The 27,938-nt window shown below is 46.3% G+C and overlaps 1 protein-coding gene across 3 annotated transcripts in view; it reads right to left on the bottom strand.

Moving 5' to 3' along the window:
- Positions 1 to 27,938, bottom strand: part of DIAPH2 (diaphanous related formin 2) — a 1,333,979-nt gene that overhangs the window by 831,833 nt on the left and 474,208 nt on the right. For all 3 annotated transcript variants that reach the window (XM_040325027.1, XM_040325028.1, XM_040325029.1), the window contains 2 exons: positions 26,899 to 27,240; positions 5,221 to 5,335 (listed from right to left, as the gene is read on the bottom strand). In XM_040325027.1, coding sequence (XP_040180961.1) covers positions 5,221 to 5,335; positions 26,899 to 27,240 — 457 coding nt within the window. The remainder of the gene's footprint in view (positions 1 to 5,220; positions 5,336 to 26,898; positions 27,241 to 27,938) is intronic.

Below are 27,938 nucleotides of genomic sequence, written 5' to 3'. Positions count from 1 at the left end.
AAGAGAAGGCCTTCTCTCAGAGGTGTTTCTGCTTATTTTCTTTTCCCCCTCCCGAATCTGGCACAGTGAAACATCCATCTGTGCCTACATGTAGAACCCGATGTATCTATAGACTTTTTTTTTGTGTAAGTGTATCTAATTTCAATTTTTTTATTTTTTAGGGCTACAGTTAAAGCAGAGTTCCAGGCTTTTTATGTTTATTAAAAGTCATCAGCTACAAAAAGTGTAGCTGCTGACTTTTAATAAACAGACACTCACCTGTACCATGGTTCAGCGATGCGGCCACCCGAAGCGTCGCTCCTAACCCCCTCCTCTCCGCCGGCGCCTCCATTGACACTGTGGGCATCCGACCGAGACAGCTTTCGGCTTCACGGCCCGGTGGACAGGCAATCTTCTTGGACCTGTCACGTGTCCCAGAAGACTGCCCAGAGGGAGGAACTTAGGGTTGAGGTTGGGGTTAGAGGTCAGGGTTAGGGTTTGCCCTTGAAGAATAAGGCTAGGACTCAGGAATTGGAACAGGGACCTCCCCCAGAGGTCAAAGCTCAGAAGGTGGGTTCCCAGAAGTCAAAGGTCACGAGGCGTGGCTGACCCACCCCCACCAAAGTGTACCGCCTACCCCAACTATGTTGGGGAATGAACAAGTCGGGAAAAGTGCCTAGGTGGAGAGGAGTCGCCCATAGGTGAAAGGAGGAAGTGGGACAGGAAGTCCCACTCAAAACTAAGCCCCCACTCCCCCCCCAACAAAATTACATGTCAAATGTGGCATGTAAGGGGGCGAGGAGTGCTTAAAGCGAAAGTTCCACTTTTGGGTGGAACTCTACTTGAAGAAAGGTTGAAAGATCGACCAGGATCTATTAGCTATTAGAGATGCAAAAATAAAGTCCTCCAGCAGGGCAGAGCACCCGGGGGGGCTTCAAATATTACATTGTATTATTGTTACTATATTATTTAATATACGGTAATTTATATTTGTATTATTATAGCCAATGTCCAGTCTATAATAAGAAGATATAATAAGGATATAGAACAGGAAAATATAATAAAGAGAATTAAGAAGGTATAATAGATAGAATAAGAAAATATAATAAAGGGGTTATAAAAGAAGATGTAATAAATACAAGAAGATATTTTGGATTTATTAGAACATATATAATAAAAGAGATATACTAGGAAGGTATAATAGATATAATCAGGGCTTTTTTTCTCAGAGAATAGGTACAGAAACTCCCCCCTTCTGAGTCACGCCTTGTCTCTGCCCCCTACCCACGTCCAAGCATTGTTTCTTAGTTGAACCCCCTCCCAACCTTCCAGTACCGTCCCATTTAGAGAATACAGAACCAAGTATTTTTTATAATTTGTATGGACTAATTAACTAATCCCTTTAAACAGCCTAGGCATGACCTTTGAGTCCCTAGCCTGGCTGTCTCCAAAACTACACTACACATTATCATACATATCAACACAGAACTCCTTCATACAATTGCAGGGTCAATTAGCACAGATGACAATGGCTGAAAGAAAATCCACACTAGGCTCATTTACATTATAACAGGCAACAGAGAGGTGGCTGGAGTTGTAATCAGCACCTCCTAACAGTATTAATCAGTCAGTCTTTCCAATATGGCTTGAGAGATATTGTTAATGAATATTACTGTCCCATTTGAAGTAATCCAATCATATTCTCAGGGTTCATTATTTTCTTGCTCACCCTGTACCCCAATAGACACAGGGCAGGGATGGACTGGCCATTGGGACTACAGGGAGTTTCCAGGTGGGCCGATGGCTCAGGGGGCCGGCATTAGTGACAGAAGACCGCCGCCCCCCTCCGCTCCTCTGTCTCTCCCTTCCAGTAGCGCTCACCTCCTCTCCCTCCCTGCAGCGCTCACCTGGGGAGAACAGAGAAGCAGGGGGAGGACCAGAGGAGCAGGGGGGACATAAGAGGGGCATGGGAAAGGGGACAGACAGCTGACTCAAGAGCTATGGCCTGGGGGTTTCTCACTTCTGCCTAATCTTGTCCCATAATGGGGGGCACCGAACTGATTCTTTGCCACGGGTGAAATAATGTCTAGCTTCACCACTGGCTAGTGAAGGGGGAGAGGGGGCTTGGGTGGCCGGGGGGGGGGGTTGCGGGAGTTGTCCAGCCGCCATGGGAGAGACCTGTCAAAGTGGGCCAGTCTGGATGAAGTCCAGGGCCAAATTTTTGTCCCAGTCCTGCCCTGACACAGGGTGACTTAGACATCAGGCCCCTATTCCCAGTGGCTCACGCTCAGAAGCAAACACACACATAAGTCCCACCCACAAATGTGAACGCCATTCAAACCACACATGTGAGGTATCGCTGCGTGCGTTAGAGCGTGTGCAACAATTCTAGACCTCCTCTGTAACTCTAAACTGGTAACCTGTAAAAAAAATTAAGCGACACCTATGGAGATTTTTAAGTACTGAAGTTTGGCGCCATTCCTTGAGCATGCGCAATTTTAAAACCTGACATGTTCGGTATCTATTTACTCGGCGTGATTTCATCTTTCGAATTATACAAAAAAATTTGGCCTAACTTTACTGTTTTGTTACTTTTTAATTCACAAAAACGTTTTTTTTTTTCCAAAAAAGGCGTTTGAAAAATGATTGCGCAAATACCCTGCGAGATAAAAAGTTGCAATGACCGCCATTTTATTCCCTAGGGTGTCTGCTAAAAAAAACATATATAGTGTTTGGGGGTTCTGTGTAATTTTAAAGCAAAAAAATTATGATTTTTGCATGTAGGAGAGAAGTGCCAAAATAGGCCCGGTATGAAGATGTATTGGATATAATAAAGAGATATAATAAGATGATATAATAGGAAAATATAATAAAGACAATTAATAAGAAGATATAATTAAGAGATGTATATTTTATCATTATATGTTCTTAATTTATCTCTTTATTATATATATTTTTTTTTAACTTTACTAAAAGTAGTTTATAAACTTCTGGAATGTGTCACTTGTTTGCAGAAGTGAAATAACTTGAACTAATTATCGATCCTGCCCGGACGGTTCGTCTTAGCGGTTGACTTTGAAGAATGTTCATGTACTCTTTTTTTTTTATTAAATCAGAACACTAATTGCTTCTGTTCCTCGCCCAGAGCCGGCACAACATACACATTCTATAGGGGAACCTCTTCACACGCTTCTCCCAGCATCGTTATTCCTCAAGTTTGCTTTGACTTAATTACTGGTAAAAAACCGCATGAAAAGCGCTTGCTCAGTGAAGCTTACAGTCTATACGGGATTAATTGGACGCCGGACTGGTCAATCTGTTGGTTGCAATTACTACATTTTCATTTTCTGTTTCTCACACCAGTGACTGCGGGACGGCCGCACAGACTTTAAATTGGCTTATTAATCCCGTAAAAATTCTGAAAATAATAAACCCTGTAAAGCGGAACTCTGTGTGTGTTGGGGGGGGGGAGGAGCAAGACCTGTAAGGGTAACTTAATTGCAATGGAGGAAAATCAGGTCTCCTGCCTTCACAGATAGAACTGTGCTGAGTCGCAGAGCTGGATAATTATTAGGGCTGGATGGACCGACATGCTCTTTGCTTGGAGTTCAGCTTGTTGTGTATACAAATCATTCGCTACGATTTATGGACAACATTTCACAAACGGCGTACTTTACCTGTCCAATCTCTCTACACCCCCCCTATTGATCTTCTCGCCTTCTAGATGGAAAGCTTGTTTGGGGGGTGGCTCTCTTTTGTTTTCATGTCAACGTTACAGCATCTAAATGTGCTCACTAATTATAGATCTGCAGAACATTCCACCGCAGACAATCCTATACAAAGTACCCAATGAACAAACACCAACACTATCTCCATTCAAAGGATAGTCACCAATTAAATATGCCATCAGACAGAACACATCTACACATTATAACTTCCATCTATCTCTCCATCGCTCCATCCCCCTCTATCTATCTATCTATCTATCTATCTATCTATCTATCTATCTATCTATCTATCTATCTATCTATCTATCTATCTATCTATCTATCTATCTATCTATCTATCTATCTATCTATCTATCTATCTATCTATCCCCCTCTATCTCTCTCTCCCCCTCTATCTATCTACCTATCTATCTTAACTCAGTCTGCCTGTCTATCTATCTATCTATTGCATCTACTTTTTTTTCTTTGTTATGTTTTTTTTTTGCTAAAATACAGAACCATGAATTTTTATCATGTATTGACTTATTTCTATCTAACTTTTTTTCTACAGATTTTTTTTTCCATTGATTATCTATTGTTTTATTTAAACTACTGATATATTTATATATCTATCTATAGATCTATAGCTACCATCTACCTTTCTATCATCTATCTAGTACTTATCTATTTCTATCTACCTTTCTGTTTTTAATTTTATCTATTGACTATCTTCCCATCAATTTGTATTTAAACCAATGATATCTATCCATCGCACTTAGCTATTTCTATCTACCTTTCTATCATTTTATCTATACATTATCGCTCCATCCATTTTTATTTAAACAAATTATATTAACTGTGTCTATCTATCTAACTAAAGATATTCATTGATTTATCTTGTAAACATTTTTCTATCTACCTTGGTTTCTATAATGCATTATCTATCTCCCTATCTCCCTATCTATCTCCCTATCTATCTATCTATCTATCTATCTATCTATCTATCTATCTATCGATATCTATCTATATCTATCATCTACCTTTCTATTGGTTTATCATCTATTTTTTTTAATCTATTGATCGGTACAATACAATACAACACACCCCCTACCAGCCTACTTTGAATTACGCGGGCTTACGCTGGCCCATTTATGCTACGCCGCCGTAACTACGTAACTACGCCGCGCAAGTTCTTTGTGAATACGGTACTTGCCTCTCTAAGTTACGGCGGCGTAGCGTATATGAGATACGCTACGCCAGCAGAAACTTAGGCCATTCTTTCTGAATCCGGGCCCAGGAATTTATGGTCTAATAATCGATTTTATAATGAAATAGAGCACACATGGTAGGAGTAAGTATTTTGGCGGCCATTAATGAGAAAACATTTTTGGTTTCACCAACACTAAGTATTTAAAGGGAAAAAAAAAAAACAGATCAACCAACCATCATTAACACCGGTACATCGTGTGATGAAACAGACGGCAAATAAATAAAAACGATGACTGATGACAATCAATGTATATTGATGGCCTACCTTTGATGTGCGTTGCAAAAGTCTGGCACAGCTTCTTGAAGAGTTCGGGGTTTTCAAATTTCTCCTCCTTGGCTTTTACCCAGAAACAGGATTCAGAGAGTTCCTGTGGCTCAACCTATAGGAAAAAACAAAAACAAAAGACACTTAAAGTGGTTGTAGGGCGCTGAAATGAAAAATGAACAACGCATATCCTTCTATAATGTGTACTTGTCTCAATTCAAAGCACCCAGTGTGATTTCTGTCTGCTATCTGCATGGGTGACTTCTGACCAACTATACCAGGGGTCTCCAGACTTTCTACACCAAGGACCAGTTTTCTGTCCCTCTGACTTTTAGGGGGGGCCAGACTGTGGCCATTGGGAGTAGAAAAGGTCCCAACGTCAGTGGGTGGTCTCATCTGACCAGAGCACCTTCTTCCACAAGGTGAACCTCCCCCCAGTCTCAAGTCTTTTGTAGACTCAAACAGGTTTTCTTCTAAGATTGCCTTGTATTTGGCTCCATCCATCTTTCCATCAACTCTGACCAGATTCCCTGTCCCTGCTGAAGAAAAGCATCCCTACCACATGATGCTACCGCAGATAATGGGAAAAATACAACCCCCCTATGTTAGTAGGCATGGCGGAGCGGGGGGTGTAATTCATATTTTTTATTTTAATTCTGCACTGACGTTCTTTGAAATTGCCCCTGCCCCCTATTAAATCCAATCTGGGGACAAAACCAGGGACAGACTTGGTCCGGGGACATTGTCCTCAATCCGGGGACTGTCCCCTGAAACTGGGGATGTCTGGTCACCCTATTGTAGCCCGTTCGTATTTAGTAACTCTTGTCCGAAAATTCAATTTGGATTGAATACGAATTTTCGTTAAGGTTCGTAAACTTTTCGGAATAATTACGAACATTCGTAACATTCATAACGAACGTTCGTAATTTTACGTACGAATCCAAATTGAATTTCGGACACGAATTACGAAATACGAAGTAAAGGCTAATATAAAAAACGGAACAGAACGAAATGAAACAAAATTTATTGATGGCGCCCATGTCTAGTCTGCACCAGGGCCGATCCTAGGCAGGGTGCGCGGGGTGCTCCGCACCCAGGCACCGCAGAGGTGGGGGCGCCGAAGCTCCAAATTGCTCCCCTCCCTCCTCCTTGTCTGTGTCAAGAGGCGGAGCGCGCATGTAGCAGATGCTGCGGTTCCCCATCCTGCTTGCTCCGCTGGCAACTGACAGGAGCGCATACCTCCCGCTGTCCCCGAAATCCGGGTTGGGTACCGCAGCAGAGCCTAGTACCGGAACACATTCCGGCACTAGGCTCCACTAATTAATTCTCTCCGGTGCGCGTGGAGCAGTCTCCTGTCTGCCCCGCCCCCTCTGCGTGTGTTGGCTCTTCTCCCATAGGCGGTTTGATGTGAGGCTTCTGGGTTGGCCGGAGCTGCTGCCAATCACCCCGTGCACTCCCAGAAATGCTCTCCGAGTGCCACCCTCCAAGTAACCAAAGATGCCACGTATGCCCCGCCCCCTGTAATGTGCTTTTGCTCCCAGCATGCCTGCGCTACAGGGATCTATTGGACAGGTACTGATCTATGGGTACACCTGATGTGGGGGGCTCTGATGGTGAAACCTGCTGTGGGGGGGCTCTGATGGGGGACACCTGCTGGGGGGCTCTGATGGGGGGCACCTGCTGTGGGTGGCTCTGATAGGGAAACCCTGATGGGGGACACCTGCTGGGGGGGACTCTAATGGGAGACACTAATGCATACCTCCCAACAAGCACGGTTTCTGCAGGATTTTCCCACACTGACTGCATATTCCCGCAGTCCCGCAAAAGGGTTAAATTTCCCACACTGATGATCCGAGCTCTAGAACTGCAAGCAGCCCCCCCCCCCCCCCGCTCAAGCGAGCGGAGCCTAATGGGCAGTACTGAAGGAGGCGGCAGGCGGAGCTGAAAAAGAAGGCGGGCGGAGCTGAAGGAGGAGCCGGGCGGAGCTGAATGGGCAGTAGTGAAGTACTGAAGGAGGAGCCGGGCGGAGCTGAATGGGCAGTAGTGAAGTACTGAAGGAGGAGGCAGGCGGAGCTAAAGGAGAAGGCGGGTGGAGCTGAAGGAGGAGCCGGGCGGAGCTGAATGGGCAGTACTGAAGGAGGAGGCGGGCGGAGCTGAAGGAGGAGCTGGGCAGAGCTGAATGGGCAGTACTGAAGGAGGAGGCAGGCGGAGCTGAAGGAGAAGGCGGGCGGAGCTGAAGGAGGAGCAGGGCGGAGCTGAATGGGCAGTACTGAAGGAGGAGGCAGGCGGAGCTGAAGGAGAAGATGGGCGGAGCTGAAGGAGAAGATGGGCGGAGCTGAAGGAGAAGCTGGGCGGAGCTGAAGGAGGAGGCGGGCGGAGCTGAAGGAGGAGGCGGGCGGAGCTGAAGGAGGAGGCGGAGCTGATTCGGCAATACTGCCGGAGGAGGACCGTAGCGGCGCAACGATGACTGATTGTGTCCACAAGTGACGTGAGAGGCATCCAACCCCCCCCCCCCCCGCTCAAAAACTGTGGACTTTTTAAATAATGTTGGGAGGTATGCTAAAGAAGACTTCTTAGGGGAGCATCTCTGTGTTTGATTTATAGCCATAGAAACATGTGTAAAGGGGAGGAGTTAGTAAGATGACCACGCCCATATGGGGGCGCCAGCAATATTTCTGAACCCAGGCGTCTGTGACCCTAGGATCGGCCCTGGTCTGCACACACCTATGGTTGCACCTGTGCGAAGGTTTGTCACATGTTTTTAGAAATAAGCCCCTGATAAATCTTAGATGAGGTTTTAGTAATGGAATTTACATCTAAATCAATTCTAGGAAATATTGCAAAACCGTACATCATCCAATGTGGCATCTCATGGATATATTCATGAACGGAATTTACCATCAGGCAATGTAAATAGTGTACATTATGCGCAGTTCCAGCATCCAGTATATGAAACATTCATAGTCCACCTTACTGGTCTTGGGCGGGATAACCTTGACTAGCCCAGAACCGACGCAGCACGCAACAGAGGCCGCGCACGACACAATGGAATCTTATTAACGTCAGGAGGATTGTGGGTAATTTTTTTTTTTTTTTTATCCAGCAACCACACAATTCTGACATCTCTCCACATTTTATAGTCCATCATTAGCGAGTAAATGCGATTATGTTTCAGCCGCAGAAAATGTAATCTATTAACTCAGTTTCTGAAAAAGAGGGATCCAAGGTTGACCTTGCTGGAACAGAATAAAATATTTGAATGTGTGCGGAAAGTTCTCTCTCGTGCAGCTCAGACTAGGCACCTGAAACAGCAATGCCAGGCAACCGCTAACGCAATGAAATACACTATATCACCAAAAGTATTGGGACGCCGGCCTTTACACGCACATGAACTTTAACGGAATCCCAGTCTTAGTCCGTAGGGTTCAATATTGAGTTGGCCCCGCCCTTTGCAGCTGGAGGACCTTAGGTAGGTAGGTTTCTAGAGTAGTTTAGCCAGATTCAGGTAGAGTTACGCCGGTGTATCAGTAGATACGCCGTCGTAACTCTGAATCTGCGCCGTCGTAAATTTAAGTGTATTCTCAAATTGAGATACACTTAAATCTAGCTAAGATACGACCGCGGGCGCCGTCGTATCTTAGCTGTCTATTTAGGCCGGCCGCTGGGGGCGTGTACGCTGATTTACACCTAGAATGCGTAAACGAACGTACGCTTGCCCGTCGCAGTAAAAATACGGCGTTTACGTAAGGCGTTTTCAGGCCTAAAGTTATTCTACCAAAAAGATGGCGCAGCCAATGTTAAGTATGGACGTCGGAACGGCGTCGAATTTTTAATTTTTTACGTCGTTTGCATAAGTCGTCCGTGAATGGGGCTGGGCGTAATTTACGTTCACGTCAAAACCAATAAGTCTTTGCGGCGTAATTTGGAGCATGCGCACTAGGATATGTCCACGGACGGCGCATGCGCTGTTCGTTCAAAACATCAATCACGTTGGGTCATGATTCATTAGCATAGGCCGGCACATTTACGATACGCCGTCGTAACCTAGGACGCAAGTGCTTTGTGAATACAGCACTTGCCTCTCTAACTTACGGCGGCGTATGCGATACGCTACGCCTGCCTAACGTTGGGCTCATCTACGCGAATCCAGCTATTAATCCGTAGGGTTCAATATTGAGTTGGCCCCGCCCTTTGCAGCTGGAGAACCTTAGGTATGTGAGTGAGTGAGTGAGAAACTTGTAAAGCGCAACACATGCGAACTGAATCGCCTCTGGGCGCTGTAGTAATTGCATGGGTAAGGAAAACCCCTCAACCTCAGAAGAAATAGGTTTTAATCTTTCTCCTGAAGGCCAAGTGGTTCTTCCGGTACCCGAAAGTAAACAAAGCTGCGATTGCGGCTAGTAAGCATGAGATCGGTGAAATTCCCGCCGCCATCTGGTGCTTTTCCGGGCTCTCCCGTGCCATCGGAGACCCGGAGAAACGATCTGCCGGCGCCGGATGGGAGGCATAGAGATGACCAGTCATCTCTATGATCGTCGGAGGCCCGGGCGCGATGTGATGACGTCACGCCCGGGTACCGGAATGAAAACAAAGCCGCAATTGCGGCTAGTAAGCATGAGGTCGGTGATTTTTTTTCACAATCTCATGCTTTCCATCCTGGAGGAGAGATGTAGGGTCTTATTGACCCCACATCTCTTCATAAAGAGGACCTGTCACACACTATTCCTATTACAAGGGATGTTTACATTCCTTGTTATAGGAATAAAGGTGATTAAAACGCCCCTGTCCCCGGTAGCTCGCGCTCAGAAACGAAAGCACACCTAAGTCCCGCCCACATATGTAAACGCCCTTCAAACCACACATGTGAGGTATCGCCGTGTGCGTTAAAGCGAGAGCAACAATTCTAGCACTAGATCTCCTCTGTAACTCTAAACTGGTAACCTGTAAAAAAAAAAAAAAAATGTCGCCTATGGAGATTTTTCTAAGTAACAAAGTTTGGCGCCATTCCATGAGTGTGCGCAATTTTAAAGCGTGACATGTTAGGTATCTATTTACTCGGCGTAACTTCATCTTTTATATTTTACAAAAAAAATTGGGATAACTTTACTGTTTTTTTTTTTTTTAATTCGTGAAACCATCCCCCCCCCCCAAAAAAAAAAGCGTTTGAAAAATGATTGCGCAAATACCGTGCAAGATAAAAAGTTGCAATGATCGCCGTTTTATTCCCTATGGCGTCTGCTAAAAAAAACACATATATAATGTTTGGGGGTTCTGAGTAATTTTCTAGCAAAAGAATGATGATTTGTACATGTAGGAGAGAAGTGGCAGAATAGGCCCGGTATTGAGGTGGGTATAAAAGCCCGGTATTGAGGTGGGTATAAAAGCCCGGTATTGAGGTGGGTATAAAAGCCTGGTATTGAGGTGGGTATAAAAGCCCGGTATTGAGGGGGTTAAAGGTAAAATTTTAAAATGTATTGTTCAAAGAAAGCATTTAATTTACTTAAATTTTATTAACCACTTGCCGACCGCCGCATGTACATATACGTCCTTGCCTTCCCGCGGGTCGGGGGTCCAATCAGGACCCCCCCCCCTCTACATGCGGTGGTCGGATTCCCTCGGGGGAGTGATCCGGGACGACGGCGCGGCTATTCGTTTATAGCCGCTCCATCGCGATCGCTCCCCGGAGCTGAAGAATGGGGAGAGCCGTATGTAAACATGGCTTCCCCGTGCTTCACTGTGGCGGCTGCATCGATCGAGTGATCCCTTTTATAGGGAGACTCGATCGATGACGTCAGTCCTACAGCCACACCCCCCTACAGTTGTAAACACACACTAGGTGAACCCTAACTCCTACAGCGCCCCCTGTGGTTAACTCCCAAACTGCAACTGTCATTTTCACAATAAACAATGCAATTTAAATGCATCTTTTGCTGTGAAAATGACAATGGTCCCAAAAATGTGTCAAAATTGTCCGAAGTGTCCGCCATAATGTCGCAGTCATAAAAAAAATCGTGTAGTAAAAAAAATAAAAATAATAAAAATGCAATAAAACTATCCCCTATTTTGTAAACGCTATAAATTTTGCGCAAACCAATCGATAAACGCTTATTGCGATTTTTTTTACCAAAAATAGGTAGACAAATACGTATTGGCCTAAACTGAGGAAAAAAAAAAAAAATTTTGGGGGATATTTATTATAGCAAAAAGTAAAAAATATTGAATTTTTTTCAAAATTTCGCTCTATTTTTGTTTATAGCGCAAAAAAAAAAAACCGCAGAGGTGATCAAATACCACCAAAAGAAAGCTCTATTTGTGGGGAAAAAAGGACGCCAATTTTGTTTGGGAGCCACGTCGCACGACCGCGCAATTGTCTGTTAAAGCGACGCAGTGCCGAAACGCAAAACCTGGCCTGGGCATTTAGCAACAAAATGGTCCGGGGCTTAAGTGGTTAAAGAAAGCATTTAATTTATTTATATTTTTTTAATGATGTGCAGCTTTGAGATGTGGGATAAACGGCAGATCTGATCCATCCATACAGGGATATACAATGTAATACTGACATATAATCGCACACATAGGTTGGACTTGATGGACTTGTCTTTTTTCAACTCGCCTATTATCTATGTAACTAATGCTGCTCTTCGTGGAGGATCCTCACAGAACTCAACGAGCAATAATGATTGTTATGAAGCGCGTTGGAAAGAAATATAATAAATTAATTTGCATTCAAGGCCGCGCTTCGACTTTTGTACGGCGTAGTTTTAAAGCTTCGAGCAAAAAAAAAAAAAAATACGGGACACTTTTTTTTCCTTTATTTACACATTTTTCACTCCCAAAGGACGAATGCCACTTGTGGTGTTTAATGTTATCGTTTGTAAAAATTCTGTCGAGTCGCAGACCAGGCTCTTGTCTACACTTATTATTCTGACGTTAATGATGCGACGAGCCCTCCGGGGCCCCTATCTGAATAATAACAATAAACAAATTCCAGAGACTGAAGATTTTTTTTTTTTTTTTTCAACTGAAATGAAATTGTAGAAAAAAAAAAATAGGTTATGATTCTGAATTAATCTTGATTTTCTGTAAAGAAAACTTGAGTGTCTGTGCTATGAGAATAATAATACAGTTTGGCTATACCCACGGGGAGAGGCAAGGCAGAGATTACTTTTACTGGTGAACTAGAGATCCAACCATCTTCAAACTAAGAAAGTATTTGAAGTATAACCCCAATTTTCATAAGGAGGGAAAGCATTTCCTCCAACTTGGTTGTATAAATGACAAGCATCTTAGCAATGAGCAGGGCCGCCATCAGGGGGGTACAGGCAGTACACCTGTAAGGGGCCCGGGTGGCAGACCCCCTTTTTTTTGTAAGGGGCCCGGGGGTTTCCAGGGCCCCGGATGGCAACCCCCCTTTTTATATATATATATATATATATATATATATATATATATATATATATATATATATATATATATATATATATATATATATATATATATATATACATACATATTTTTTTTTATTAAAGGGCCCAGAGGTCTCCAGGGCCCCTGATGGCAACCCCCCTTTTTTTTTATTTTATATATTTACAAGAATGTCCCTTACATTGGTGATCAGTGGGAAGAATGTTCCTTACATTGGTGATCAGTGGGAAGAATGTCCCTTACATTGGTGATCAGTGAGAAGAATGTCCCTTACATTGGTGATCAGTGAGAAGAATGATGTCCCTTACATTGGTGATCAGTGAGAAGAATGTTCCTTACATTGGTGATCAGTGAGAAGAATGTTCCTTACATTGGTGATCAGTGAGAAGAATGTTCCTTACATTGGTGATCAGTGGGAAGAATGTACCTTACATTGGTGATCAGTGAGAAGAATGTTCCTTACATTGGTGATCAGTGGGAAGAATGCTCCTTACATTGGTGATCAGTGGGAAGAATGTTCCTTACATTGGTGATCAGTGAGAAGAATGTTCCTTACATTGGTGATCAGTGGGAAGAATGTTCCTTACATTGGTGATCAGTGAGAAGAATGTCCCTTACATTGGTGATCAGTGGGAAGAATGTTCCTTACATTGGTGATCAGTGGGAAGAATGTTCCTTACATTGGTGATCAGTGAGAAGAATGTCCCTTACATTGGTGATCAGTGGGAAGAATGTTCCTTACATTGGTGATCAGTGGGAAGAATGTCCCTTACATTGGTGATCAGTGGGAAGAATGTTCCTTACATTGGTGATCAGTGAGAAGAATGTCCCTTACATTGGTGATCAGTGAGAAGAATGTCCCTTACATTGGTGATCAGTGGGAAGAATGCTCCTTACATTGGTGATCAGTGAGAAGAATGTTCCTTACATTGGTGATCAGTGGGAAGAATGTACCTTACATTGGTGATCAGTGAGAAGAATGTTCCTTACATTGGTGATCAGTGGGAAGAATGCTCCTTACATTGGTGATCAGTGGGAAGAATGTTCCTTACATTGGTGATCAGTGAGAAGAATGTCCCTTACATTGGTGATCAGTGGGAAGAATGCTCCTTACATTGGTGATCAATGGGAAGAATGTTCCTTACATTGGTGATCAGTGGGAAGAATGTTCCTTACATTGGTGATCAGTGAGAAGAATGTTCCTTACATTGGTGATCAGTGGGAAGAATGTACCTTACATTGGTGATCAGTGAGAAGAATGTCCCTTACATTGGTGATCAGTGAGAAGAATGTCCCCTTACATTGGTGATCAGTGAGAAGAATGCTCCTTACATTGGTGATCAGTGGGAAGAATGTTCCTTACATTGGTGATCAGTGGGAAGAATGTCCCTTACATTGGTGATCAGTGAGAAGAATGTCCCTTACATTGGTGATCAGTGGGAAGAATGCTCCTTACATTGGTGATCAGTGAGAAGAATGTTCCTTACATTGGTGATCAGTGGGAAGAATGTTCCTTACATTGGTGATCAGTGAGAAGAATGTTCCTTACATTGGTGATCAGTGGGAAGAATGTTCCTTACATTCTTCCCACTGATCACCAATGTAAGGAACATTCTTCCCACTGATCACCAATGTAAGGAACATTCTTCTCACTGATCACCAATGTAAGGGACATTGGTGATCAGTGAGAAGAATGTTCCTTACATTGGTGATCAGTGAGAAGAATGTCCCTTACATTGGTGATCAGTGAGAAGAATGTCCCTTACATTGGTGATCAGTGAGAAGAATGCCCCTTACATTGGTGATCAGCGGGAAGAATGTCCCTTACATTGGGGATCAGTGAGAAGAATGTTCCTGTGATACATTTGCCTATATGTCTCAGTGTACTGCTCCCTGCTAGCCATATGGGTAGAAGTAGAAAGGAATTTCATGTGTGATTCATTGCTCTGACCGGTTATTGACGTGCTAATGTCCCCTCACTATTCTAAACGTTAATTGATCTATTGTGTTGTGTAAAGAAGATCTGTGTTTACCCTTAAAAGATGTGTATTGTATCATCAGGCTAAATGATTAGAGAAGTAGTATGTTAATTATTCTGATTGCTTCAGTGTAGTCATTAACTCCAGTGATGTCTTTATCTAAAGAAACGTGTCTGCATGGTCGGCTCCGACTTGTCTCCTATAATCTGTATGGGAAACCCCACTGTGTGAGGGGGGCGTTCCTAACAGGCTGTAACCACATATAAGCTGAGTTTTTGTGTCAATAAAGTGTCTTGGTTCCAGCATTCAGTCTTGACTCATGTGTGGGGAATCCTGTGATGTTCTTGTATGGAGAGGAGGGAATGCTTGGCGGCGATATCATACCGATACCGTCACAAATTGGTTGGCAGCAGCGGGATCTTCCCTTCTACTCTCATTCACACCCGGATTCCAAGCAGACACTGGAAGAACTACTGGAAGTTCGTGGAAGGATTGCTAGCAACAAAACCAAGCGGGTCATCATAGCGGAATCAATGGAGATAGACCAGGAGGACGGGATTGCAGCAACGCCAGCAGTACAAGAGATGGATACACCAGTGATTCAGGAGGAGGAATCGCCAGCCAACAAGCTAATGAGAGAGAAGCTAGCGTGGTTCGGCCCGAACCCAACGCCGGATGTGGTGCTGAAAGTGATGGACCTGTTAGCGGAGGAGGCTAAAGAAATAAGAGACGCAGAACTACAGAAGGCTAAACAAATAAGAGACGCAGAACTACAGAAGGCTAAACAAATAAGGGACGCAGAACTACAGAAGGATAAACAAATAAGGGACGCAGAACTACAGTTAAAACTGGCAGCAGTCCAACAAGCAGCCGCACCTTCTCCGAACAGTGAGTACAGCACAGCAGACGCAAGGAAGATTCCGTTTAGCGCTTTTAAAGCTTTTGATGAAAAGGACTGTGAAATTGATAACTACCTGGCGGATTTTGAGCGACAATGTAACCTGCACCGAATAGCTAGAAGAGAGTGGGTTGCAATATTGTCAGGCAAACTGTCAGGCAAAGCTTCTGATGCTTTCCGGACCGTGCCAGATCAGGATATCCATAGCTACGCCCGGGTTAAAGAAGTGCTCCTGGCTCGTTATGCAGTAACCCCAGAGTCCCACCGACAGAAGTTCAGGGACTCACGCAAAACCACGAAAGACTCTTACGCAGAATGGGCATGCCAGCTGTCCCTGTCGGCCTCTAACTGGGTTAACAGCAGCCAGGCCACCACCGCAGAGGACATTTTGCAACTAATGCTCCTGGAGCAATTTTACAATCACATCCAGACGGATGTCAAAGATTGGGTGAGAGATCGCAGGCCCATGACTCTACCAGAGGCCGCGAAGTTGGCGGATGAATATGCGGATACTCGCAAGACAAACCAGGTCACACCACGGGTACAACCTCCACGACCAACGGCGCCCTCACACCCACCAGCCGCTAGATACCAACCTCCTAACAGACCGGTGACATCTAGCCCTCGCTATCCACGCCAGGAGGACAACGAACAATGCTGCTTCCGGTGCAAACAGTTGGGTCACTTCAAGCAGAATTGCCCCATGAATGACAACACCAGGTCAAATTGGTCTCAACCTGGGTACCGCCCACCAGCAGCAGCCCATTGTGTAGACTCGGCTTGGGATCCCCAGGAGCGGGGTCGGGAAGAACCATTGGGCACCCCTTACGAAGCCCTCATGGTACAATCTGCTATTACGGACAACAGGGAACACCATTGTCAGCTGGTCATGGGCTCCAGCCCTGAGCCGGAGGGGCCCTGGAGGGAGCTGGGCAGAAAGAGGCACCGCCGGCCACCCTTCAAGAAGAAGAGGTCCTGGAAGTCATATAACCAGCGGACCTGGGAGGAGAAGAAGCGACTGGAGGAGAGGGAGTCGCAGCGGGCGTCCCAGATGCGGGCCGAGATGTTCGCCAAGGGCCCATCGGTGGCCCCTTACACCACCACCCAGTTCCTGATGATGAAGGACCACGTGGAGAGCCTGCAGGACATGAGCAAGCAGGAGCTGATCCGTGAGTACATAGAGCTGGAGGAGTGCATAAGCCGCATGGAGGAGGAGAACAACCACCTGAGGTCACAGCAGGCTGACCCCCCCAGGCTCCATGAACTGGAGATGGAGCTGGAGAAGCTCCAAGAGGAGAACCGGCGGCTGCGGAGGGAGCAGGGGGTGGCTGACCTTATGGGGCTCTGAGTCCCCTCTCCCCCCCCCCCCCGGACTCTGAGCACCAGTGCTACAACAAATATAACTTTTCCTTTTTATGAATCTCCTGTGATTGTCACTTCAGAGCCATAACCTGCCCCCTCCCATAGCGGGACACCTAGACGGCGGCGCACAGACCCATTCGCTGTCTTCACACTGACTTCTGGTGACTTTGCAGATCGCACAAAGACTTGGGGACTGACCGGCGTGTGATCTGACGACCCGGTGACATACCTGAGTCTGAAGCAGTTGTCAAGGGAGGTCAGTCATGCCAAACGGAGTTAACCTCGGACTAAAAGCTCTGAACCCGTCAACCCTACTGGACCAGGGAAGGTCCAACCGGATTTGCCGGAGCAGGGAGCAAAAGGGGGGCCATTGTGATACATTTGCCTATATGTCTCAGTGTACTGCTCCCTGCTAGCCATATGGGTAGAAGTAGAAAGGAATTTCATGTGTGATTCATTGCTCTGACCGGTTATTGACGTGCTAATGTCCCCTCACTATTCTAAACGTTAATTGATCTATTGTGTTGTGTAAAGAAGATCTGTGTTTACCCTTAAAACATGTGTATTGTATCATCAGGCTAAATGATTAGAGAAGTAGTATGTTAATTATTCTGATTGCTTCAGTGTAGTCATTAACTCCAGTGATGTCTTTATCTAAAGAAACGTGTCTGCATGGTCGGCTCCGATACCCAATCTGTATGGGAAACCCCACTGTGTGAGGGGGGCGTTCCTAACAGGCTGTAACCACATATAAGCTGAGTTTTTGTGTCAATAAAGTGTCTTGGTTCCAGCATCCAGTCTTGACTCATGTGTGGGGAATCCTGTGATGTTCTTGTATGGAGAGGAGGGAATGCTTGGCGGGGATATCATACCGATACCGTCACAGTTCCTTACATTGGTGATCAGTGGGAAGAATGTCCCTTACATTGGTGATCAGTGGGAAGAATGTCCCTTACTTTGGTGATCAGTGAGAAGAATGTTCCTTACATTGGTGATCAGTGGGAAGAATGTCCCTTACATTGGTGATCAGTGAGAAGAATGTTCCTTACATTGGTGATCAGTGAGAAGAATGTCCCTTACATTGGTGATCAGTGGAAAGAATGTTCCTTACATTGGTGATCAGTGAGAGGAATGCTCCTTACATTGGTGATCAGTGGAAAGAATGTTCCTTACATTGGTGATCAGTGGGAAGAATGTCCCTTACATTGGTGATCAGTGAGAAGAATGTTCCTTACATTGGTGATCAGTGAGAAGAATGTCCCTTACATTGGTGATCAGTGGAAAGAATGTTCCTTACATTGGTGATCAGTGAGAGGAATGCTCCTTACATTGGTGATCAGTGGAAAGAATGTTCCTTACATTGGTGATCAGTGAGAAGAATGCTCCTTACATTGGTGATCAGTGAGAAGAATGTTCCTTACATTGGTGATCAGTGAGAGGAATGCTCCTTACATTGGTGATCAGTGGAAAGAATGTTCCTTACATTGGTGATCAGTGAGAAGAATGTTCCTTACATTGGTGATCAGTGAGAAGAATGTCCCTTACATTGGTGATCAGTGAGAAGAATGTCCTTACATTGGTGATCAGTGGAAAGAATGTTCCTTACATTGGTGATCAGTGAGAGGAATGCCCCTTACATTGGTGATCAGTGAGAAGAATGTTCCTTACATTGGTGATCAGTGAGAAGAATGTTCCTTACATTGGTGATCAGTGGAAAAAATGTTCCTTACATTGGTGATCAGTGAGAAGAATGTTCCTTACATTGGTGATCAGTGGGAAGAATGTTCCTTACATTGGTGATCAGTGAGAAGAATGTTCCTTACATTGGTGATCAGTGGGAAGAATGTTCCTTACATTGGTGATCAGTGAGAAGAATGTCCCTTACATTGGTGATCAGTGAGAAGAATGTCCTTACATTGGTGATCAGTGGAAAGAATGTTCCTTACATTGGTGATCAGTGAGAGGAATGCCCCTTACATTGGTGATCAGTGAGAAGAATGTTCCTTACATTGGTGATCAGTGAGAAGAATGTTCCTTACATTGGTGATCAGTGGAAAAAATGTTCCTTACATTGGTGATCAGTGAGAAGAATGTTCCTTACATTGGTGATCAGTGGGAAGAATGTTCCTTACATTGGTGATCAGTGAGAAGAATGTTCCTTACATTGGTGATCAGTGGGAAGAATGTTCCTTACATTGGTGATCAGTGAGAAGAATGTTCCTTACATTGGTGATCAGTGGGAAGAATGTTCCTTACATTGGTGATCAGTGGGAAGAATGTCCCTTACATTGGTGATCAGTGAGAAGAATGTCCCTTACATTGGGGATCAGTGAGAAGAATGTTCCTTACATTGGTGATCAGTGGGAAGAATGTTCCTTACATTGGTGATCAGTGAGAAGAATGTTCCTTACATTGGTGATCAGTGGGAAGAATGTTCCTTACATTGGTGATCAGTGGGAAGAATGTTCCTTACATTGGTGATCAGTGAGAAGAATGTTCCTTACATTGGTGATCAGTGGGAAGAATGTTCCTTACATTGGTGATCAGTGAGAAGAATGTCCCTTACATTGGTGATCAGTGGGAAGAATGTTCCTTACATTGGTGATCAGTGAGAAGAATGTCCCTTACATTGGTGATCAGTGAGAAGAATGTCCCTTACATTGGTGATCAGTGAGAAGAATGTCCCTTACATTGGTGATCAGTGGGAAGAATGTTCCTTACATTGGTGATCAGTGGGAAGAATGTCCCTTACATTGGTGATCAGTGGGAAGAATGTCCCTTACATTGGTGATCAGTGAGAAGAATGTTCCTTACATTGGTGATCAGTGGGAAGAATGTTCCTTACATTGGGGATCAGTGAGAAGAATGTCCCTTACATTGGTGATCAGTGGGAAGAAAGCCCCTTACATTTGCGTAATGCTTTTTCCGGCGTAGCGTTACCCCTGCTATATGAGGCATAGCCAATGTTAAGTATGGACGTCGTTCCCGCGCCGAAGTTTACGTTGTTTGCGAAAGTCGTTCGCGAATAGGGCTTTGCGTAAATTACGTTCACGTCGAAAGCATTGACTATCTGCGACGTGATTAAGAGCATGCGCACTGGGATACGTTCACGGATGGCGCATGCGCCGTCTGTGAGAAACGTCATTCACGTGGGGTCATGTTTTATTGACATAAAACACGCCCACCTCTTGACAATTTGAATTCGGCACGCTTACGCCGGCAGATTTACGCTACGCCGCCGCAACTTACGGAGCAAGTGCTTTGTGAATACTGCACTTGCCTCTCTAAATTGCGGCGGCGTAGCGTAAATAACATATGCTACGCCCACACAAACTTACGTCCCCCTACCTGAATCTAGCCCATAATGTATATGTAACATAAAATCAATTCTCTTTAAATCTCACAGACTGGCAGCGAATCCCTTTTCACTGAGTGGGTCAGTAAATCGTTTTTTTTTCCCCCTCGATTTTTGCTACCAGATCAAACCAGCTACATTCTCGGCTGAAGTAAAAAGGAGCGTCGGCGAGAGAAAGAGATGAAAAGGCAATTCTGACACATTCGTCACCAGACTGTTTTTTTTTTTAAAGCATAAGCCGAAATCTGACTATACAACCCTACCTATCAGAAATGAAATTGCCGACTTCACAGGAACCTGCGCGCCTCGCTGTCTGTCAAGGCCGCTTCCTTTTTTGATGCGGAGGCGCACTTCAAAAATCCGGTTGTCTTTTAAATCTCGACACGCGAAGACGATTTCGGCTCATTTGAAAAGCCGGTAGCGCACCTTTGGGACGGCTTGTTAACAATATATTAATAATTGTTTTGGCAGGTGACTCGGTGAATTCCCAGGCAGAGTATGGAAATGACAGAAGTGATTCTGATCCTTGTGATATCCTGTTATTGATGGTAAGTCCGGTCTCTCCAAGATAAGAGGGGGGGGGGGGGAGAAAAAAGTCGACATGTGCGTTTTGTGCTTTCGTTCCTTTAATATTAATCCGCTCTCCGAGAAGCAGGTGCTCAGCCGCTCCGGCTAATTAAACTTCATTTAAAAGTTTGGGATCTCGCAAGCGCCGGCTGCCAAAAAAATGTTTTTTCCTTGAGTTGAGAGGAAACTTTTCTACCGTTTCTAGAGGCAATGCGGATTTCTGCCGCGTACCAAAATTTTTTGGGGGGGCGCAAACAAACGAAACCCCCCCCCCAAAAAAAAACAATTGCAGCCTCACTGTGCCCATCAAATGCAGCCACTGTGCCATGCCTTCAAATGCAGCCACTGTGCCATGCAACGCAGCCACTGTGCCATTATTTATCGCCACTGTGCCCATCAATTGTCACCACTGTGCCCATCAAACGCAGCCACTGTGCCATGTCATCAATTGCCACCACTGTGCCCACATCAATTGTCGCCACTGTGCCCACATCAATTGTCGCCACTGTGCCCACATCAATTGTCGCCACTGTGCCCACATCAATTGTCGCCATTATGTCATCAAACACTGCCACTGTGCAATGCCATCAATTGTTGCCACTGTGCCCATCAATTGTCACCACTATGCCATTAAAACGCAGCCACTGTGCCATGCCATCAATTGTTGCCACTGTGCCCACATCAATTGTCGCCACTGTGCCCACATCAATTTTCGCCACTGTGCCCACATCAATTTTCGCCACTGTGCCCACATCAATTTTTGCCACTGTGCCCACATCAATTTTCGCCACTGTGCCCACATCAATTGTCGCCACTGTGCCCACATCAATTGTCGCCACTGTGCCCACATCAATTGTCGCCACTGTGCCCACATCAATTGTCGCCACTGTGCCCACATCAATTGTCGCCACTGTGCCCATCAATTGTCGCCACTATGCCATCAAACGCAGCCACTGTGCCATGCCATCAAGTGTTACCACTGTGCCCACATCAATTGTCGCCACTGTGCCCACATCAATTGTCGCCACTGTGCCCACATCAATTGTTGCCACTGTGCCCATCAATTGTCACCACTATGCCATCAAAGCAGCCACTGTGCCATGCCATCAATTGTTACCACTGTGCCCATCAATTGTCACCACTATGCCATCAAACACAGCCACTGTGCCATGCCATCAATTGTTACCACTGTGCCCACATCAATTGTTACCACTGTGCCCACATCAATTGTCGCCACTGTGCCCACATCAATTGTCGCCACTGTGCCCACATCAATTTTCGCCACTGTGCCCACATCAATTTTCGCCACTGTGCCCACATCAATTTTCGCCACTGTGCCCACATCAATTTTTGCCACTGTGCCCACATCAATTGTTACCACTGTGTCCACATCAATTGTTACCACTGTGCCCACATCAATTGTCGCCACTGTGCCCACATCAATGTTCGCCACTGTGCCCACATCAATTGTTACCATTGTGCCCACATCAATTGTTCACTGTGCCCACATCAATTGTCGCCACTGTGCCCACATCAATTGTCGCCACTGTGCCCACATCAATTGTCGCCACTGTGCCCACATCAATTGTCGCCACTGTGCCCACATCAATTGTCGCCACTGTGCCCACATCAATTGTCGCCACTGTGCCCACATCAATTGTCGCCACTGTGCCATCAAACGCAGCCACTGTGCCATGCCATCAATTGTTACCACTGTGCCCACATCAATTGTCGCCACTGTGCCCACATCAATTGTCGCCACTGTGCCCTTTAATTGTCGCCGCTGGCTCTGATAGGCACTTCCAAAGCCAACCAGCTGCAATTATTCAGATGACCAGCGCTGACCAGGGGGTCGGACATCTGAATAGTGGGCGGCAGCAACAATACACAGATTCATGCAATGCCTGAATCTATGTATTGTATCAGTGGCGGTGCGGGAGCGGGAGGGGGCAGCGCTCCTGCGCCCTCTATGGACGCACCCCGCCACTGGCTGTGACGTACAACACTACAACGACCTGAGAAAAATGAAGTTCAATGATTTCGAGCATGTGTGTGTTTTTTTTTTGGCGCGTCGGAATTGCACACAGACGATCGGAATTTCCGGCCAGTCGGAAAAAGTGAGAACCAGCTCTCCAATTTTTGCTGTCGGAAATTTCCGACAGATAAAGTCTGATGGCGCCTACACACGGTCAGAATTTCTGACCAAAAGCTCCCATCGGACTTCTCATGTCGGATTTTCCAATCGTGTGTACGCGGCATTAGACTGCTAAATAATATATTTTTTTAGGGTTTTCTTTTTAACCTGGGAGGGCTGCCGATCTTAGCTGGTTTCTTAGGCTGCATTCACACCTAGGCGTAGGCGATTTGCAGCGTTTTTTACCGCGATTTGCAGCGACAAATTGTGGCGTTTTTTATTGCGATTTGCCGCGACAAAACGCAGCGTTTTTTACCGCGATTTTCGCTGGAGGGGTGATTACACATTGTGTAATATGGCCGAACGCCGAAGACGCCTGAAAAAAAAGGGTCAGGGACTTGTTTTGAGCTTCAGGCGTTTCGGCGTGGAGATGTGAACCATCTCCATAGTCGACAATGTTAAATCACCCCTCCAGCGTATTGCAGGCTGCAATAGCGGCGGGCGTGAAAACGCCTAGGTGTGAATGGAGCCTTACGCCAGACACCCAAGATTATTTTGTGTCTCTGGGCCTAGTATGTACTGCATGTGCATAATACATGTGGGTCAATGGTAGTCCTTATATAGAGGATAGTGAAGGTCAGGGGTCTCCAAACTTTCTAAACAAAGGGCCAGTTTTCTGTCCTTCAGATGCTTGGAGGCCAGATTGTGGCCAGGGGGGCGTGTCCTTGCATTAGTGGGAGTAAACAATGTCTCAGGCTTGGTGGTCAATGATAGTAAAATAAAACACATAGCACCTGTTCTCCATAGGAGCAAGAATAGTGGCCGGCATTGGTATCAGTGGGAAGAATAGCACCCCATTGTTGGTATCAGTGGGAGGAATAGTGCCCCATCATTTGTAACAAAGTGGTAAATAGTGCCCCTTCGTTGGTATCAATGAGAGGAATCGTGCCCCATCATTTGGTATCAGAAGGAGGAATTGTGCCCTATCAATGGGATGAAGAGTACCTCGTCATTTGGTATCAGTGGGAGGAATAGTGTCCCATCATTGGTTTTAGTGGAAGGAATAGTGCCCCATAATTAGTATCAATGGGATGAATAGTACCACATCATTGTTATCAGTGTAAAAGAAATGTCCCATCATTAGTGTTGGTTGCAGGAAATACTGTATGCCCTGCTATTTGGTGTCAGTGGGAAGAAATTGTGCCCCATCAGGGATAGACTGGCCATTCCGACTACAGGGAGTTTCCCGGTGGGCCGATGGCTCAGTGGGCCGGCTTCAGTGACAGTGGACCGCCACCCCCCTCCGCTCCTCTGTCTCTCCCTTCCCGCAGCGCTCACCTGGGGGGAACAAAGAGGCAGGGGGGAGGACTAGAGGAGCAGGGATGTCGACAGAGGAGCATGGGGGAGGGGTCAGACAGCTGACTCAACAGCTATGGCCCGGGAGTTTCTCACTTCTGCCTAATCTTGTCCCATAAGAGGGACACCAAACTGATTTTATGCCCACCGGGTAAAATAATGTCTAGCTTCCCCACTGGTACTGCCTATAAGAGTACCAGTACCAGCCGTTCTACTCTAATAAAGTAGAACAGCTAGTGGTTAGTGAAGGGGGAGAGGGGGCTTGGGTGGCTGGGGGGGTGCGGGAGTTGTCCGGCCGCCATGGGAGAGACCTGTCAAAGTGGGCCAATCTAGATGAAGTCCAGGGCCACATTTCTGTCCCAGTCCAGCCCTGTGCCCCATCATTTGGTATCAGAAGGTGGAATAGTGCCCCATCATTTGTATCGATGGGAGGCATAGTGCCCCTTCATTAGTATCAATGGGAGGAATATTATCCCTTCATTGGTTTTGGTGGAAGGAATAGTGCCCCGTCATTTGGTATCAGCAGGAGAAATTGTGTCCCGTCATTGGTAATAGGGAAAGGAAAACTGCCCCTTTATTGGTATCAATGGAATACATAGTACCCCATCATTAGTATCAGTAGGAAGAATAGAGTCCCATCATTGATTTTAGTGGAAGGAATCGTGCCCCATCATTGGTTTTAATGGGTTGAATAGTGTCCCTTCATTGGTGTCAGTGGAAGGAATAGTGCCTCATCATTGGTATCAGTGGGTTGAATAGTATTCGCTTCATTGGTGTCAGTGGAAGGAATAGTGCCTCATCATTGGTATAATTGAGAAGAATAGCGTCCCATTATTGGTGTCAATGGGAACACTAGCCCAAGGCAAGAGACGGCAAGAGGTATGAAGAGGGAGGGGAAGGTGTGTCAACCTCCTGTCCCCAGGGCTGTCTTAATGAGAGGACACACCTGGGCACTGCCCAGGGGCCCCAGCTGCATGGGGGGGGGGGGGCCTGCACGTTCCCCAAAGCAGCTGGTCCTTGAGTCCACGCTGCCCCAAAATTGGGGGCCCCACGATGGCACTGAGAGTGATAGATGCACAGAAGAGGCAGTCTACCTCCTACCTACTTGATGTCTGTTTACCTGCTTTCATCATTGTAGGGGCCCCAGAGCATTTCTTTTCCCAGGGGTCCATGCTGCCCTGCCTGTCCCTCTGCATTTCTCTTGCTGCCATTTGCCTTTGGCAAGTGTTCAGAGCCGAGACAGGAGCCAGTTATCAAGCAGCTGTCTCTTGCTTGCTATGTTGTCGGATGGAAGAGGAGGCAGGGCCGATCCTAGGGTTAGAGGCGCCTGGGTGCAGAAATATTTCTGGCGCCCACGCATGGGCATGATCATCTTACTAACCCCTCCCCTTTACAAATGTTTCTATGGCTACAACTCAAACACAGAGATGCTCCCCTAACAAGTCTTCATTAGTGTCCCCCATCAGAGTCCCCCCCAGCAGGTGTCCCCCATCAGAGCCCCCCACAGCAGGTGTCCCCCATCAGAGTCCCCCCCCAGCAGGTGTCCCCCATCAGAGCCCCCCCAGCAGGTGTCCCCCATCAGAGCCCCCCCCAGCAGGTGTCCCCCATCAGAGTCCCCCCCAGCAGGTGACCCCCATCAGAGCCCCCCACAGCAGGTGTCCCCCATCAGAGCCCCCCCCAGCAGGTGTCCCCCATCAGAGCCCCCCCCCAGCAGGTGTCCCCCATCAGAGCCCCCCCAGCAGGTGTCCCCCATCAGAGCCCCCCCAGCAGGTGTCCCCCATCAGAGCCCCCCCAGCAGGTGTCCCCCATCAGAGCCACCCCCCAGCAGGTGTCCCCCATCAGAGCCACCCCCCAGCAGGTGTCCCCCATCAGAGCCACCCCCCAGCAGGTGTCCCCCATCAGAGCCACCCCCCAGCAGGTGTCCCCCATCAGAGCCCCCCCAGCAGGTGTCCTCCATCAGAGCCACCCCACAGCAGGTGTCCCCATAGATTAGTACTTGTCCAATAGATCCTTGTAGCTTGGGCGCTCTGGGAGCAGAAGCACATTACAGGGGGCGGGGCATATGTGGCATCTTTGGTTACTTGGAGGGTGGCACTCGAAGAGCATTTCTGGGAGTGTACGGGATGATTGGCAGCAGCTCTGGACACAGAGAGGGAGGGGAGCACTTTGGAGCTTTGGCGCACATTCATTCTGGGACAATACAGTGTCCCGTAATGAAACTGACACAGCTAACCCCCCCCCCCCCCCCCCGGGCCAATCTGATGCCCCCAAAAAAGCCACCACATTACCGCTTTACTCACTGCCAGTACTTGTCCTGGCCAGGAATGCCTGGAGGAGCACAATCCCACCCCCTGCTTGTGATTGGAGAAATCATAAATCCCGCCTCTTGTGTCCAATCACTGTTCTGTGATTCGTTACACCACAAGCTGATTTTTGGGAAGGGGGGGTGTCCCTGAATGGTAATTTGAAAATGTGGTCACCCTAACCCAGGCATGTCACCAAACCATACTAAACCTACCACTAAAATAAAACTTTCTGGATGGAGGGACCCTTTGGAGTTCAGATTTGTTCTTATATATAAAAAAATAAAATTGATTGTTACCTTTGACCAGTTGATCTTCTTCATGGCAGTCTCTGGAGTATACGCTTTCTTTGGCGTCATTCCAAAGGGTAAAACTACGGGTGGTGGAACCATAGGTCCAGGAAACCTTCCGCCCCCGAAAGGTGGAGGGGGCCGCGGGCCTCCAAATAGAGGTGGAGGAGGTGGAGCACCAGGAGGTCCAAAGCCAGGCGGTGGTGGAGGAGGAGGAGGAGGGCCGCCTCCTGGAAAAGGTGGAGGCGGCGGAGGACCAGGGATCGCCCCACCGGGAAAAGGTGGTGGAGGAGGAGGCGGGGGTGGAGGTCCTCCATTTGCTGGTGGTGGTGGGCCCCCAAGTTTAGCACCCTGGAACAGAAAATAGAAATAAAACAATAAGGTGGCATAGTAATATTGTCATCAATAAATAGGCAGTTCCTACTTTAGAACACGACTGTACAAACAATGCTATGCAACAATACAATGACTGACGACCAAATCCATTCCTTAATCCAACTCGAGGAGTATTTCCACAAGCCACAACCCTCCCCGCACACCTCACTTTCTTTTTTCATCACAGATTGTCCAGATGCATTAAAACGACACAGTGTGCATTGGTTTGAGCAGTGCATGTGTATCTTTCTGTTTGGATGACCATTGTGTGTAAACTACATATCTTATTCATACAGTACAGGACACCGGCTTCGTATTCATAGACCCTGGGTTATAGGCTTGTTCCTTCAGATGATTTGGCACTGGCAAAGCTTTGAAGCACCCCTCCCAAATGAAGAAGAAAACAGGTAATAAGACCACCCAGGTGTACTTCAGGTAATGCAGGAAGAGCTTCAATGACCCATGGATCCGTGAGAGACCAATGAGACACAGGGAAACAGGCTTGAGTGTGTTCATAAGATCCCTGGTCTTTATCCAAAGTGGCTTATATGCAGAAGAAAGAAGGGAGGGGCTGTGTTTTAATGCATACGTTTCTAAATGTTATACAAACTCAGTACTTTCTTATCATGACTTAAACTGCTGACTATAGTTAACCACTTAAGGACCGCCTCCTG

This window comes from Rana temporaria, chromosome 9 (assembly GCF_905171775.1).
Source record: "Rana temporaria chromosome 9, aRanTem1.1, whole genome shotgun sequence".
Lineage (NCBI taxonomy): Eukaryota > Metazoa > Chordata > Amphibia > Anura > Ranidae > Rana > Rana temporaria.
Note: the sequence above shows the minus strand (reverse complement) of the source record. Positions and strands in the feature narration are given on the sequence as shown.